Here is a 16,378-nt window from a genome sequence, read left to right as displayed (position 1 = left end):
CCATGCCACAGTAATTGTCGAGTATTTGCCCTCAGCGCATGTGGAGCTTCACCCTAAACGAAGATATTTTCCCACTCTCGCTCATGCTCTCAGTCTCTCGACTACCCCATGCAAAGCTACAATTGATGCGAAGTTTCACCCTGTCGGATGAAAACTAGCACCAACGACCATTCCGTCAGATATAGGAGGTACTCCCCGTCCCTCTGAGGGTTTGATGCATGTTTAGACGATAGGGAGAGAGAGTTGATGACTGTTCCAGCAAACACATGGGAGAAATCTGCACCAACAACCGCTCATACTCTATGTCTTGATGTCATCTTATTCTGAGGGATGTCGCTCTCCGACGCCTAGGATTGAAATTTGAGGTGTAAGTAGTGGATTCCTTTCACCGCCCAAGCACCAATCATCAAAACCTCTCAAACAATTCAAGCAAAACCCAAACTAATGATCCAATTACCCCTTTTGGGTTCCTTTGAGTCGATCCAAAAAATTGAAACTTTGGGACGAGAAGAAGACAATAGCTATACAACCCCAACACAGAGGGAGAGGGGAACTAGAGAGAACAGATAAATCAGCCCCCCACAAGATTGCCCCCACAACGTCCCACAACATATCCCTGCCGTGTATTGGGAACATCTCCTGATGATGACATCATCATTTTTGGTATTATCATCGGGAGATGTTCCCAATAAGAGGCGGGGATGTGTTGTGGGACATTGTGGGGGCTGATTTGATCTCCCTTTTGAGTGATTACTCTTTTGTCATTCTATTTCGACCCTATCTACTGGACTACATTATTTGTTGGGATTCGATTTTAGGAGATACAATTGCCAAATTTTCATTGTTAACACAATAATTCTTATGTGATTTCTCGTTTCCATTTCAAGCTATTATTGCTCAATATTGACATTTAGTCGGGAGCTATTCTTCCTTGTACCAACAAAATTGAAAATTTACGTGATGATCTGTTGGTAATATGTGGTTACAAGGTTATGATTTTCTGTTTATTTTATCCCTTTTTATTTTTTGGATAATTAAAGCTGTAGGATCTTACATTATTGGGTGACTCATACTTTTATTTTTCATGTAATTATCTAGACATAAAAGATGGACATAAAGAGGAAAAAACGTTTTGTGTGGTACTGAGAGAGACGAGATTACCTCTGATATCGTCGACGTCAAATTTCTCCCCAAGCTTGGATGGAAGATAAGGTGTAAGGGTTAGGGTTACACAGAGGTCGAGAGACTGAAAGCACATGAGCTGGAATGGAGAAAATTTTTCATTTTGAATGAATCCGCACGTGCTGAGAGGGAATGCGTGTGAAAGACACGCGACGAACTTTCATTGTGTGGGACGTTTTTGGGGCGCCAAGGCAGTGGGGCGCAGATTCGAACTCTTCGTGGAGAGCAGATGCCAATTGACGAATGTCAATTCCTTGAAGGGTATATTAGTAAAAGTACAAAATCGGTTATCTTTCGAGTTTCATCTCCTCAAAAGGCAAAAGCCCGCCTTACAGTTATAGTTACAATTTACAAATTATAATCTTTTTATTATTTTTCCAAGTAAAACGAAACGAATGTACGTCCACTTGTTATCCGTTAACTCTGTGACTGAGAGTAGGTGTGAAGGAGAGAGATGCAGCTCTTCTCATCCTCTTCCCCCAAATCTCAATTCCCTCTCTTTTCTCCCTCTCCCAACCACAATCCTTCCAAAATCCACTTCAGATTCCCAATCAGAACTCTCCACCCCTCTTCTCCTCTCAGGATCCCTCCCTGTTCTTCCAAGGATTCGTTTCCCTCTCTCGAAGAAAAGCTCCTCTTCGCCGAGTCATCAGACGAAGATGAAGACAATGAAGAGAACAAGGAGAAAGCAGCATCAGAACAAGAATATACCAGGTCTTCTAGTGAATCTCCTGATGGATTACTTGTGGTTCGTAGGCCTGTGATGGAGCTTTCTGCAGAAGAGACCGATGTTTCTTCAGCTGAGATCGGTGAGGGAGATGATTCAGAGGAAGGCTCGTCCTCATCAGCCATCGATGCAGGTCTCTCAGAGTTTGCGAAGAAGATGCCTATTTTCGAGCCAGAGAGAGTAGAATTGAGTTCTGAGCAAAAGCCGCTTGGGGTGAACCTGGAGCTGGCATTGTACAGAGCCAAGATTTTGGCGCGGAAATACCAGTTCGAAGAAGCAGAAAAAATCCTTCGTCAGGTGCATTTGGGATATGCAGATATTAATTTTCTTTTCTAATTTTGCATTTAGCTTATCCTGAATATTCTCCCGACAAGCATACAAATTGAATGATGGTGTTTACGTTCAAGGTTTCTAGTTGTTATGGATGAGGTTCTCTAATTTTATTTTCTTTTTCCTTTGTTTTTTTGGCTTGATAACTGATTTAGCTCGTCCAACTATCCAGTGTATTTTCTTTTGGCCAGAAGATGGACGACCGTATGTGGCCTTGGGAAAGATTTTAAGTAAGCAATCCAAATCCGCTGAAGCGAGAGAGGTGTACGAAAAAGGTTGTCAGGCAACACAAGGAGAAAACCCATATATCTGGCAGGTTAATGCAATACTTAAATTTTGTGATCTTTCTTTATAATTAATCCTGTTATTAATCAGTTCAACTTCAAAAAGCCTTATATCCCAAGTATCTGGGTTAGTCATATGAATCCCGTTTTGCAATTCCACTCTATCAAGGGCAAGGGCAATCAATCATTCCCATGATTGGGTGGGTGGGTGGGTTGGGGGGGGGGCTCCAAAGACTGCTGTCAAAAGCTTGAATCTGGTGTTCTTGAAAAACCATTACCAATCTTCAGAAACAGAGATAATCTCTTAGATCTCTCAAGTATCTCAGACTGCTTCACCCCTTAGATTAAATGGTGTATCCTATATTCCTACAAATTTTTCAACAAAGAAAGACAAGCCGGGGAAAGCTATTGTAATGTTAAGCAATCTTTGTGGCTGTGTTAGATCAGGGCACAGTTGTGATTTTCTTCAAGATGGTGCTCTTAAATTCAACAAGAAAAAAATTCCTTAAAATTTTATTGATAGGATTGAACTGCATTACTCTACCTCCAGTTGTGTAGAATGCTTTGAGATGAACAATGACTGCACCAGGGAGTGAACTAGTGAAAGTAGAAGGCCCTAAAAGTGCAAGGGGAGGCCAAAGAAAATATAATCTGGATGGTAAAAAATGACTCAAGGACTTGTAATATGAAAGAAAACATGGCTCTTGATAGAGCACTGTGGCAGTACAGCATTTCTGTAGCTGACCCCAAATAGTTGGGATTAAAGCTGAGTTGAATTGAGTTGCTTTGTGTTGTGTAGAATGCTTTAATGTTTCACATCTACACATCTGTCTCTGGATAGTGTTGGGCTGTTTTGGAAAGTAAAATGGGAAATGTAAGGAGAGCAAGAGAACTATTTGATGCTGCTACAGTTGCTGATAAGAGACATATAGCAGCTTGGCATGGATGGGCCATTCTGGAGCTGAAGCAAGGGAACGTCAAGAAAGCTAGGAATCTTCTTGGTAAAGGCCTAAAATATTGTGGTGGCAATGAGTACATATACCAAACACTTGCATTACTTGAAGCTAAAGCAAATCGGATCGAACAGGCTCGGTATCTGTTCAAGCAGGCCACCAAATGTAACCCCAAAAGCTGTGCCAGCTGGCTTGTAAGTTTGGAAACCCATTCTAATTCAAGATTTCTTGTAGTAAGGCTTCTTAACAATTTCAGGCATATGATTTCAATTAAGTCTTTTTTTTTTTTTTATCTCATAAACCCGTTCACCATCAGGCATGGGCACAACTAGAGATGCAGCAGGAGAACAATCACCTTGCCAGGAAACTTTTTGAGGTAAAAAAACTTCTCCCTGGTTTAGTTATTACATGCACATGTATTCTTTTTTTTTTCTTCCACAGTAATGCTATTTTTCCATCACATTTACAAATGCACCAATGTCATTGGCGTGCAGAGAGCAATCCAGGCTAGTCCAAAGAACAGGTTTGCATGGCATGTTTGGGGAATTTTTGAGGCTAACCTTGGTAATATTGACAAAGGAAGGAAGCTTCTAAAGATAGGCCATACACTTAATCCTAGAGATCCTGTTCTTCTTCAGTCTCTAGCTTTATTGGAATACAAACACTCAACTGCAAATCTTGCTCGAGTATTGTTCAGGAGAGCAGCCGAACTGGATCCGAGGCACCAACCAGTGTGGATTGTAATGGATCTTTCCCACTTTAGCAATTTCATCAATAGCATTTCCTTCCATTTATTGATATTGATTTCCATTTTCCTAATCTAATATACCATTTTATTTTCTAGGAAACATTTAGTAACTATCTCCTATATGCTTGGTCAATCTTTATATCACAGCTCATGACATCTAAACTCTTGGATCAAGTTTACCTTAATGATAAACATCACTTGGTCCTTGTGTAGAGACCAAGGGCATGGATCATCATGGCCTAGTTCTACATTGGTACACAAAACGATGTCTACCTGATTGTTTCACCATGTTTCAATGCTTCAACTATGAAGTTCCACTTTGCTGAAAAAGAAATTTCACATTGGTCAAGGTAAAAAATTGACCATGAAGTGACTCCAAAACTTTTCAGTTAAAAGCTAAGCATGAAAACAACTAAGGATATATTGAGTAATGAAACATATATAATTTGTAAATACAATATGATAGAAATTAGAAAAGATTTTGGCCCAAAACATGCCCCTGAGCAAAATATTGAAACTTGTAAAGGCAGCCCAAACATCTCTTGCATGCTGAAGAATATAATTGTTACTATCCCTGATCAAATAGAGAGTTTAATACTTTTTTTTGAAGAATAAGAGTAAAAATTTTATTAAAACTAAAAACAGATACAAGCTGTTCAGGTGTCAAGATGACACCCCAATACTTAAGTATTAGCTTAAGTATTAGTTTCAAAGGCTAATACTTAAGTAACATTATGTGAATAGGTCCTAGATATCATTGCCTTAAAATTGATATCATATAAATCATATAGTATGTCCAGTTGTTCTTGTTGGCAACTGATGTAATTGGCTCTTAATATCAAAGGTTGTGCCAAATTTCTATTGATAAAAAAATATCTAATTTTACACTGTTACCTTCTGTCCATGTTCTAAAACTTTGCCAAATGGGAACTAGTAAGGCCCCCTAGTCAAGGGATGAAAAGTGCATTCTTTACATTTCATAAATAGTGCTGAGGGGTATGCATATGATGAGAAATGCAGATCCTGATTTTTGATGATTATGTTTGATGGTCATATTCTGACTTTGCAAATTAACAGAAAGCCAGGGACCAAGGAAGCATAGACTTCTTTTTCTCTTTCTTTTCCAGGCACATAAATGGTTTTATTTTATTCCTTTTCTTGTAGAGATGAAGAATTGAACCACATTCTTAATTTTCAGCTACTATCACACATATGTAGATGCACAATCATTTTATGCCTTTTCATTGGGTATTAGGTGTACTGTTTCTCTCAGTCTACCAAAAAATTGATCATAGAAATGGATCCAGGCTTGGGGATGGATGGAGTGGAAGGAAGGGAATATAGCCACAGCAAGAGAACTCTACCAGAAAGCACTGTCAATCAATTCAACAAGTGAAAGTGCTGCTCGTTGTCTGCAGGTAGGAACATGTCAATTGATGCTCTTTGATAGATCCTTATTCCTTAGAAGGCCTGATATCCAGTTTCTTACATGCATATATTGGATATAATAATAATGGTTTACTTCTATTTCGACTGCTGCTACAGTAGTCCGAACCAGTAAGGAGAAGAAGAAAGAGAAGGAGAAGAAGAAGAGAAGAAGAAGAAGAAGATGAAAGAACTGCCGAACCTGATAACTAAATCCTATCAGTCGACCTCTTAATAGTGATTAGGCTCTAATTAATTGTACAAAGACTAAACTGCCCCCTGAGCTTAACAAAGGTGAGTTGACTAATCTACCCTTATTCGGCTAACTCTAACACACCCCCTCAAGCTGGAGAATATATGTCATATAATCCCAGCTTGTTACATATATAGTTCACTCTCCCTGAGCTTAACGCTTTTGTAAACAAATCTGCCCACTGATCACCTGAGCCTACATGTTCTGTGCTTATCTCTCCAGTAAAAGCCTTCTCCCTCACAAAGTGGCAATCAATCTCTATGTGCTTTGTTCTCTCATGAAAAACAGGGTTGGATGAGATATGGAGCGCAACTTGATTGTCACAGTACAATTTCATAGGTTTATCCATGTGGAACCTGATTTCTTGTAGGAGATTCCTCAACCATACTAATTCACATGTAGTGTGTGCCATGGCTCTGTACTCGGCTTCAACACTGCTTCTAGCCACAACCGTCTGCTTTTTACTCTTTCACGTCACAAGATTTCCTCCAAGAAATGTGCAGTAACCTATAGTAGATCTTCTATCAGACACAGAGCCTGCCCAATCTGCATCTGTGTACTCAACTACTTCAAGTTTTCCTCCTATTTATACAATAGCCCACGGCCCGGAGCTCCCTTCAGATATCTTACAATTCTAAGAACTGCATCCCAGTAAGATATACGAGGGTTCTGCATAAATTGGCTCACCACACTGACTGGCAAATGAGATATCTGGTCTCATGATAGTCAAATAGTTCAGCTTCCCCACTAGTCGTCTATACCTTCCAGGATCATCAAATATTTCCCTTGTATCACTACTCAACTCACCATTTGGTTCCATAGGAGTCTCAGCCGGTTTTGCACCTAACAGTCTTGTTTCGTCCAGTAGATCGAGAACATATTTTCTTTGGCACAGGTTTACACCTTGTCTTGATTTAGCAACTTCTATACCCAAAAATACTTCAATGTCCCAAGGTCTTTTGTTTGAAAATGATTTTGCAGAAAGACCTTTAGTTTGTCGATCCCCAATTTGTCACTGCCAGTTATGACAATATCATCCACATAGACCACTAATAAAATCTTTCCGGCTTCTAAGTCATAGTTGAACACTGAGTGATCAACCTGGCATTGTTTCATTCCAAAATTCTTCACCACTTTACTAAACTTCCTGAACCAAGCACGAGGCGATTGTTTCAACCCATAAATTGCCTTTTTCAGTCTGCACACCTTACCATCCTCCCCCTGAGCAACAAACCCAAGTGGTTGCTTCATATATACCTCCTTCATAAGGTCACCATGAAAGAAGGCATTTTTTATGTCAAGTTGAAATAGGGGCCAATCATACATAACTGATAGGGAAATCAACACACGGACAGAGACAATCTTAGCCACTGGAGAGAAGGTCTCCATATAGTCCACTCCATACAACTGCGAATAACCTTTAGCAACAAGTCTGGCCTTTGGACGCTCCACACTACCATCTGGCAAGTATTTAACAGTATACACCCATTTACAACCCACAACATGCTTACCAGGTGGAAGAGTAGTGAGCTCCCACGTGTGAGTATGCTGAAGAGCAGAGAGTTCTTCCTCCATTGCCTGCCTCCACCCAGATGAACTAAGAGCCTCTTGGACATTGTTAGGTATGGAAATAGATGACAATAGTGAAACAAACTGGCGATGTGAGGCAGAAAGGTGAGATACTGAAACAAAATTGGAAGTGGGATGGAGAGTAGAACTACGTTTACCTTTCCGTAAGGCAATGGGTAGATCAAGTCCTGAGGGTTCAGCAACAGGAGCAACGACAGGATCCGCGGACAAGGTAGAAGCTGGAGGAGGGGCCGGTCTCGTTCGACGTGTATACATTTTCCGAATCGGTGGTTGTTCAGTAGGGATCTGCACTGGGTGAGGTGACTAGTCAACTCCAACAGGAACACCCGTAACGGGATCATTGACCGGAAGAGGAAGAGGAAGTAAAGGTGGAGACGAAGATGCTTTAGTTCCTGAGAAGAAGGGGACAGACTCAAAAAAGGTGACATCAGGACAGACATAGCACTTCCGAGTAATGGGATTATAACACTTGTACCCTTTTTGAGTCCGAGAGTAGCCAAGAAAGACACAATTAATGGAGCGTGCATCTAGCTTGTCTATTCCAGGACTCAGATTGTGAACAAAGCACACACAGCCAAAGATATGAGGTGTTAATGGAAATGGAGACAAAGTAGGGAACAAGATAGAGAAGGGAGACCGACCATGAAGAATGAAGGAGGGCATCCGATTAATGAGGAAACACGCCGTAAGTACAGCATCACTCCAAAACCGTTTAGGAACACTCATATGATGAAGAATGGACCAAGCAATTTCAAGGAGCCGACGGTTGTTTCATTCAGCCACCCCATTTTGTTGAGGAGTGGATGCACATGAGGTTTGATGAATGATGCCATACTGTTCTAAATACTGTTGAAACGAAGTAAGAAAGTATTCCCGACCATTATCTGAACAAAGAACTTTGATTGGAACACCAAATTGTGTACGTATTTCAGCATGGAATTTCTGAAAAATGGAAAATAATTCACTTCTTTCTTTCATTAAGTAAATCCATTTCATCCTTGAACAATCATCAATAAAAGTGACAAAATACTTGTAACCATTATAAGACTCTATTTTGATTGGGCCCCAAACATCTAAATGAACCAAAGCAAAAGGACTCAACATACGACTTTCAACTCTAGGACTGAAGGAAACACGATGATGTTTCCCAAACTAACACGACTCACACTGTAACACTGACAAATGACTCAAAGACGGAACTAGTATCTTGCGTGCCTTGAGAGAAGGATGTTCCAGTCGACAATGCCACTGTAGAGAAGTGAGTGAAGTCTGAAGTGCAACTGACGATCCACCACCGTCAAGATAATACAATCCACCATCTTCATGCCCCCCACCAATCTTCTTCCTGTCTTGAGATCCTGAAAAACATAAGAGGAAGGGAAAAAAGTAACAGAACAGTTAAGAGTCTTGGTTAATTTACTAACAGATATAAGATTGAATGGAAACTTAGGGACATAGAACAGATGATAAAGAAAGAGAAGCCATGTCAACATTGCCAACACCACAGATGGGAGAGGAGGAACCATTGGCAAGGGTAACAGTTTGAGATGTGGAAGTTTCAGAGAGAGAAGAGAACACACCTGGAGTCCCAGTTATGTGATCAGAGGCTCCAGAGTCAATAATCCAGGGAGAGGTTTTAGATGACAGGCAAGCTATACCTGAGTGGGCAAGAGTAGCAGTTGTGTGCTGTGAAGTAGACTGAATGAACCACTCATACTCATCACGCGGTACACTCACCATCTCCCTCCCGGAAACAGATGCAGATGTGGAAGGAGTTAGGTCTGCCTATTGATTATCATTGACGTCAACCCCACCAGCTACAACATGATTGGCCCATGTAGAGGGAGGGCCATGGAGATCATAACAGAAATTTACCGAATGTCCTTCCCTGCCGCAGTGGGTACACTTCCTTGTAGAGTTGTTTTTTCCTTTGCCACAGCCTCCCCCTGAGTCACGACCGCCACCACGGCCAAATATGGAACCACCACGACCTCCTCGGGAGGCATGTCCTCCCCCTTTTGTACCACGTCCACCTCCTCTGGCTGTCACAAATGCTGATCTATTAGACTGTGTGGGATTCTCTATCTGTCCCAAAGAAATCCTACGAAGCCGTGCAAACACTTCCTCAAGTGTAGGAAGGGTAGAGCCCCCCAATATTTGGGCCCTAACTGGTTCATGCGATTTCAACCCCACTAAGAACCTTGTTGTTCCCTCTGTTGTTGTTGAACCTTAACATCTGGAGTGAGAGGATGATAGGCATTGAGTTCATTTCTGAGGTTCTTCATACTGACATAGTACTCTTCTAGGGTTTTATTTCCTTGTTGCAGATCAAAGTACTCCTGATAGATCTGATATACCCTTGTAGTATTATCTTGCCCAGAATACAGTTTCTTGGCATGTTCCCATATGTCCTTAGCTGTATCTAAGAACATGAAGTTGGCACTTATTTTGGGTTCCATACTATTCCATAGCCATGTCATGATTTGAACATCTTCCTGTTCCCAATCATCAAACCCTGGAGAGTTAGCCGGTGGTTTATCTTCTTTTACATGCTTCACTTTCCTCTTTGCCTTGAGAAAAACTTCCACTGACTTGGCCCATGGAACATAGTTCTCACCATTCAATTTAATTGAGGTCATCTGTACACCTAGATAGTCAAAGGAAACCACCACACTAGGTTTCTGATCACTACAACCATCTCCCATTGCTGGCATGATACTCTTTCAATGCCAACTTCATGTCAGGAGTTTGATGTTCCAGAATCTACAGCAGTCCCTAAACACAATGATAGATACACAATCCTTTGTTCTTGTCCACACCACTACTGATTTCACAAAACCACGAACCACACCGACATTAATTCAGCACTTACTAACCACAAGCAAGCCCTCTTACTATTCAACAGAGATTGTGCGTCACAAGCACCACCACACAGCCATAGCTGTCACACACGGTACAGAGCTGTCTAACACTTTTAAGAGGGCACTACAAGATCAAAGAGAACTCAATTAGTGCCACTGCATTACACCTTGCACCATTCGGCCACCTACAGTAGCTCCTACACCATTCGGCCACCTGCAGCAGCCCTTACACCATTCGGTCACTGTAAACACAGCATGTTCTTGGAATTTTTTCCAAGAACCAGGGCAACAACCAACCTAGTTCTCTAGGTTCTGATAAGTCCTCGCAGGTTCTTGAAGATTTTCAACCCAGAAATACCAACAGCACAAAGAGAAGAGATAACCAACCTTCTTTTGAGAGCTTCAGCCAACCATTCACTGCTGAAGTCGTTTTCTTAAGAAAGGAGGTTCTACGCACCAGAGAGAAAGAAGAGCTGAGATGTTTCAGGCCTAGGATGAACCAGTTTTCTCCATTGACAGCCCAGAAAAGAAAATGAGAGAACTGAAGCACGAACTGAAGTTGTCACGAACTGAAGCAGGTCACGAACCTTGCTCTGATACCATGTTTTGACTGCTGCTACAGTAGTCCGAACCAGTAAGGAGAAGAAAGAGGAGAAGAAGAAGAAGAGAAGAAGAAGAAGAAGATGAAAGAACTGTTGAACCTGATAGACTAAACCCTATCAGTCGACCTCTTAATAGTAGGCTCTAATTAATTGTACAAAGACTAAACTGCCCCCACTTAAGTATGGGACAGAGAGTCTCTAATAAGACTGCCACATAAGCACATAACTTAACAAAGGTGAGTTGACTAATCTACCCTTATTCGGCTAGCTCTAACAACTTCTTTGTACATAAGATTCTTGGAGAATGAAGTCAGAAGAAGTGATAATTGTTCTTAATGTTAAATAAAGCATTTGTAACCAGAAAAAAAGAATCTTTAAATGCTAAAAATTTAAGTACTGTTTCTAAAAATTAGTTTCCTTTTGAAGTTTTAACTATTCCAGTATCATATGCTGAATTTATATATCTTATTGCCTGTTGGAATTATCAAAGACCAAGGCCGAAAGAAATAACAATACTAATATTGCTTCATCCATTCTTATAACCTCTAGGCAGCTGCAGTGGAGATATTATCCAGCACTTCTTTTTAAGAGTCTAGTTGTCCAACCCTTAAAACTAAAAGATTAACAAACCAAATCTTTTTAGCTGCTTATGTAGTAAGGAAGTCTTGGATTAAGTTTGTGTCTTTGGCTTATGTTTGTATCAATTAATTGCAGTATTTCAGCAACTGGATCTTCTGTTAGGCTTACTTCCAAACAATGGATTTTATGCTGATTTTAGGTGTTCTTATATTTTACAGGCATGGGGTGTTTTAGAGCAGAGACTTGGTAATCTTTCAGCAGCTCGGAGATTATTTAGATCATCGTTAAATATTAACTCTCAAAGTTATATAACTTGGATGACTTGGGCATCATTGGAGGAAGAGCAAGGAAATTCTGTACGTGCTGAGGAAATCCGTAATCTCTACTTCCAGCAGGTTTGTAGCTGATATTTATTGTCAATGTCTTTTCCTTCTGATCTCTGACCTTATATTTTAATACGTTTTAATATTGTGAAATTGTCTCCTCTCTGTTTCTCTAATATTAACTTCGTGCATACGCATAATAATGACTATGGACTTGATTAATTACTTTGTAAAGGGCCATTACCCAATGAAAGTTCTGGCTATCTGGAGTCTTGGGAGAATATGGACCTATAACCTTTGCATTTTTTTTTTTTTTCACAAAGTGGATACTCTCAGACATGGACCTATATTCCCATGCCTTTTGGCCCGAGATTTTAGCATTGTACCAAGCAATGGTCCTTATATGATTGCTACTTTTATAAACGATGGTCCTTGCACAATTGATAATTTAAGTGGGAGAGGTAGGCTTGTTATGGCCAACTAAACTATTTAATAAGACAATGAAAAGAAGATGCCTGACAAGTGAAGAAACAACACTAAACCATCTATATTTAAAACAAAAGGTGTTATTACAAAGTTGAAATAACAACAATGGGGTTAAACTCAGAACCACATTATTAAAATTTAGGAGAAAATAATTGAGCAAAGATTACAACATGATACAAGTACATCAGAAAATCAAATTAGGCTTATGCTGAGGAGATCAACCATGGGAACTATCTTTTGAGAAGATTGATAGAAAAAATTAGAAAGAAGAAGAGAGATCATCATATGATGTTCATTGGTCTAGCGAAAAAAAAATATGATAGAGTTCCTAGAGAGATAATATAGTGAGTTTGGAAAAGAAAGGAGTTTCAAATAGGTATATGGACCTAATCAATGGATATGAATAAAGGTGCAACCATCAACATTAGAACATATGAGGGTAAGACATCAGATTTTACAATTTTGATGGGTCTTCACAAAGGTTCAGTACTTAGTCCTTATTCATTTGCACTAATCATAGATGAATTGGTTAAGCATATTCAAGAGGAGGTCCCATGGTGCTTGTTTGCTGATGACATTGTATTAATTGATGAAACTGATGAAGGACTAAATGCAAAATTAAGTTTTAAAATAAGTAGGACCAAAACAGAATATGTTCTAATATTCATGCAAATCAGGTACACATAGGAATTAGGATTGGAGACCAAGAGATAACTCAATGCAACCTTTTCCATTACCTTGGTTTGATAATTAATAACAAGAGAGAGAGATAGAGGAGGATGTTGCCTATAGAATTAGAGCATGATAGGGAAAATGGATGAGTTCATCCAGAGTCTTATGTGATAGGCAAGTACCACTCAGGTTAAAAGAAAAATTCTATAAAGCAGTTGTATTGAGTGAAGTGTTGAGCAGTCAAGAAGCAACATGTCAAAAATCGAATGTGACAGAAATGCATATGCTGGGCGGTCAAGAAGCAACGTCCAGAGTCTTATTCCCTCCCTTTTTCTCTATCTTGGTATCTTTGATGTAACATGATTCCCTCAAGGCATGTGATTAACTAAACATTGAAATATAAAATAAAGGTTTGTTGTTGCTATCTTTCTTTCAACTTAATATTTGTTTGTTTCAAAGTTGTAGAAAACTAGAGTTTCTCATCATATTCAATAACTGTTCATCTAACATATCCATTTGGCCAGTTCCTTGCTATACAATCTTTGTAACCTAGAATTCTAATTACATAGTGCAGTATAATGTTTTATTACTTTATATGCATATAGATTCAACTCTGGTCAAAATATTTTACACTAGAAGTATGCATTTATGTTGATTGTACCAGTATTCATAATTATGAATTCTGATCAGTGTTTAGTTGGTGCTTTTTCTTCTCAAAATCCAGTCAGATTGGTCATTGCCAACAATTAAAATTTCATCTTTCACATATTCTTCCTTTTTTTTTTCTTTTTTACAATTGATAAGGTTAGCAATTCTAATTATGCTTCTAGTAATTAGTATTACTTGTTTTGATAATCAAATGCCTTCTTACAGTATGTTGTTTCTGTAATTAACTTTTTTTGTCAGTCAAAAGTCCTCTGTAAAACTAAAATTTGACCGTATTACATGCACAGCGAACGGAAGTTGTTGATGATGATTCATGGGTTATGGGTTTCCTAGATATCATTGATCCAGCTCTTGACAGCATAAAACGACTACTGAATTTTGAATCAAACAAGTCATATTCTAAGGGGCAGGATGGTCTGAGAAACATAAACGGAATGAGCAGCAAGAGTGCCATTGAGGAATCAGAAGTTTTGTCCTCTGTTTCTTTGGAAGGCAAGCAATTAAGAGAAGTACAGCCTGGTCAAGATTCAAGTGATTTTGATCTAGATGCTTTTGTCCACGAAAAATTATCTCTTGATGTATCAAATTTGGAAGTTCAGATAGATGCATCTGTGCCCAAGAAAATTGGATCTTCTAGACGGGTATGGAGATCTCAAAATAAAGCTGTCACGACATCAGTGCAGCCCTGAGTTTTCAGATGGTTCTATTTTGAGGAGATATACCTAAAACCATTTTGTCCATGTATGTAGATGGTTCAGAAGATCCAATATGGGTGGGACCAACAATGGATAACGGCCTTTTGTGTGGATGGCTCACAAAAAATATCAAATCAGTCCAATGAAAATGCAAAACAGCTCAGAGATGTAAGTTGTGAATTTACTGACCATTTTTACTAGTAAGAGGAATTCGATGAGAAAGATTGTTAATCCATGTATTGGCCCATTTTAGATGATGTTCACAGAGGCACGTTGAGTATTCAAAAGAATTTGCCATTTGTAATTCTTTCGGTGTGGAAGCGATGCTGTGTACATTTTTCAGAAAATGTTAATACGTCATGTATGAGAAATTTTAAATTCCTTCACTGAAGAGTGAAGAGATGCTGCCTGTTTCTACATGCCATACTCATCTCCACTTGGACTCGTGTAAGATAAAAAATATCAATAAAATCTTTATATGTTGAACATGAACATGAACATTCTAAGAAGAGAAAATATCTACAAAAAACTGCATTAATAAGAGCAGTGATTGACTTCAGAGAGAGAAACTCCACGGAAGTAGAGAGCCAGATAATCAGAAAGAACATAGAATCCGTCAAAATAAACTGGACATACTATCTAATAATCCTGGTAACACTTAAGAGCCCTGGTAACACACAGTTGGACAGAAAAAAAACCATCAGTCCATTAGAGGAATGTCACAATCCCCCTTCTTGGGAGGCAACTTGGGTGGGTTGGGTCAGGGTCTCAAACCTCGTGGTCAAGCTTGCCCAAGGGAGGAGGATGGAATTGGGGAATACCATTATACCAGGAATGGAAAATGGGATTCCGATTCTGTCCAACCAAACGGTTGAAATCGGAATAACCCATTCCGACTCTGATTCCAGACCCCTATAGCCTAAATTACATTGCAGCATTTTTAAGAGTTGGATATATTGTAAACAAAGCCTGACCCAGAATCAAAGAGCCATCTCAATTCTTTCCTTCAAAGTTTCAAGGCATCACATAATAGGGAATTCACATCTGCGCCCCAAAAATGCCCTACAGCACATCCCAACCTTGTATTGGAGCATCTCCCAATGATAAATATGGGAGATGTTCCCAATGTACGCTAAGATGTGTATGTGGAGCGTTTTTGGGTACAATCTGTGAGGTGCAGATGTAAATTCCATAATAAGCAGCCATGATTGTTGGAACAAAGGTAGGTTTTTATGGGTTTTCTACCTTTTTCTTCCTTTCTCTACTACTTGTCGCAACAAACACAGCCGTCTGTTGTGTGATGCCTCATTACTCCTTTTGGGTTTTGGGTCAGACTTTATTTACTATCCTACTCTTAAAAATGGTGCAATATAATTTAATGTAGTAACTATGTTTTCCTTTGGTGAATCCAATCGGCCGTGTAACTTCTGGTGTACTTTTTAATTCGTATAAACAAGTAAAATCATATATGTTCTGTTTGTTTGCAAATTGTAATGTGACCAATGCAATTACATTTGTATTAATTTATGAAAGTACAAATTGGAAGTGCAACTTCTGGCTTATTTTTAATTCGAATCCTACTTTTTGCTTTAAGTTTCACTTTATTATACTGCACTGCAAATAAACAAAACAAAACGAAGCAAAATTTAAAACAAAAATGAATGAGAATTTGCATTCCAAATTCATTTTGCACTTCCATTCTTTTGCACCATTTTAAAACAAAATTGCACTACAAATAAACAAGGTCATAGTAACATATGGCAGATAAAACAGTTTACGAGAAACGAATAAGCATCGCAATTTAAATTTAAACTATTAACTTTCTGAACGGATTAGCAACTCTACTCTTAATTGGTCTCAAAACACGAATAATAAGCACCCAATAGGCTCCGTTTGATTTACTCTATTCAACTTTAGGCTCCGTTTCATTGTTGGGATATAATAGTTTGAGATGAGAAAAGAGTGAGACGCGTTTAAGAAAAGTTATCGGGCTTCGTGAGGC

The 16,378-nt window shown here is 39.2% G+C and overlaps 1 protein-coding gene across 2 annotated transcripts; it reads left to right on the top strand.

Annotated features, from left to right (window-relative positions):
- The first annotated feature begins 1,569 nt into the window (after positions 1 to 1,569).
- Positions 1,570 to 14,864, top strand: HCF107 (high chlorophyll fluorescent 107). 2 transcript variants are annotated; one of them, XM_010260965.3, is made up of 8 exons: positions 1,572 to 2,206; positions 2,412 to 2,555; positions 3,365 to 3,670; positions 3,793 to 3,852; positions 3,971 to 4,216; positions 5,532 to 5,642; positions 11,753 to 11,929; positions 13,969 to 14,864. In XM_010260965.3, exons 1-8 carry the CDS (start codon positions 1,637 to 1,639, stop codon positions 14,368 to 14,370), a joined length of 2,016 nt encoding a protein of 671 aa, XP_010259267.1. In that variant the 5' UTR covers positions 1,572 to 1,636; the 3' UTR covers positions 14,371 to 14,864. The 2 variants fall into 2 exon arrangements, with proteins under 2 accessions (XP_010259268.1, XP_010259267.1); XM_010260966.2 differs by lacking the exon at positions 5,532 to 5,642 and having other exon boundaries at positions 1,570 to 2,206.
- Positions 14,865 to 16,378: the final 1,514 nt, after the last annotated feature.

The sequence above is a fragment of the Nelumbo nucifera genome, chromosome 3 (assembly GCF_055504915.1).
Source record: "Nelumbo nucifera cultivar China Antique chromosome 3, China Antique-T2T, whole genome shotgun sequence".
NCBI lineage: Eukaryota > Viridiplantae > Streptophyta > Magnoliopsida > Proteales > Nelumbonaceae > Nelumbo > Nelumbo nucifera.
This window is presented reverse-complemented; position numbering and strand designations above follow the sequence as displayed.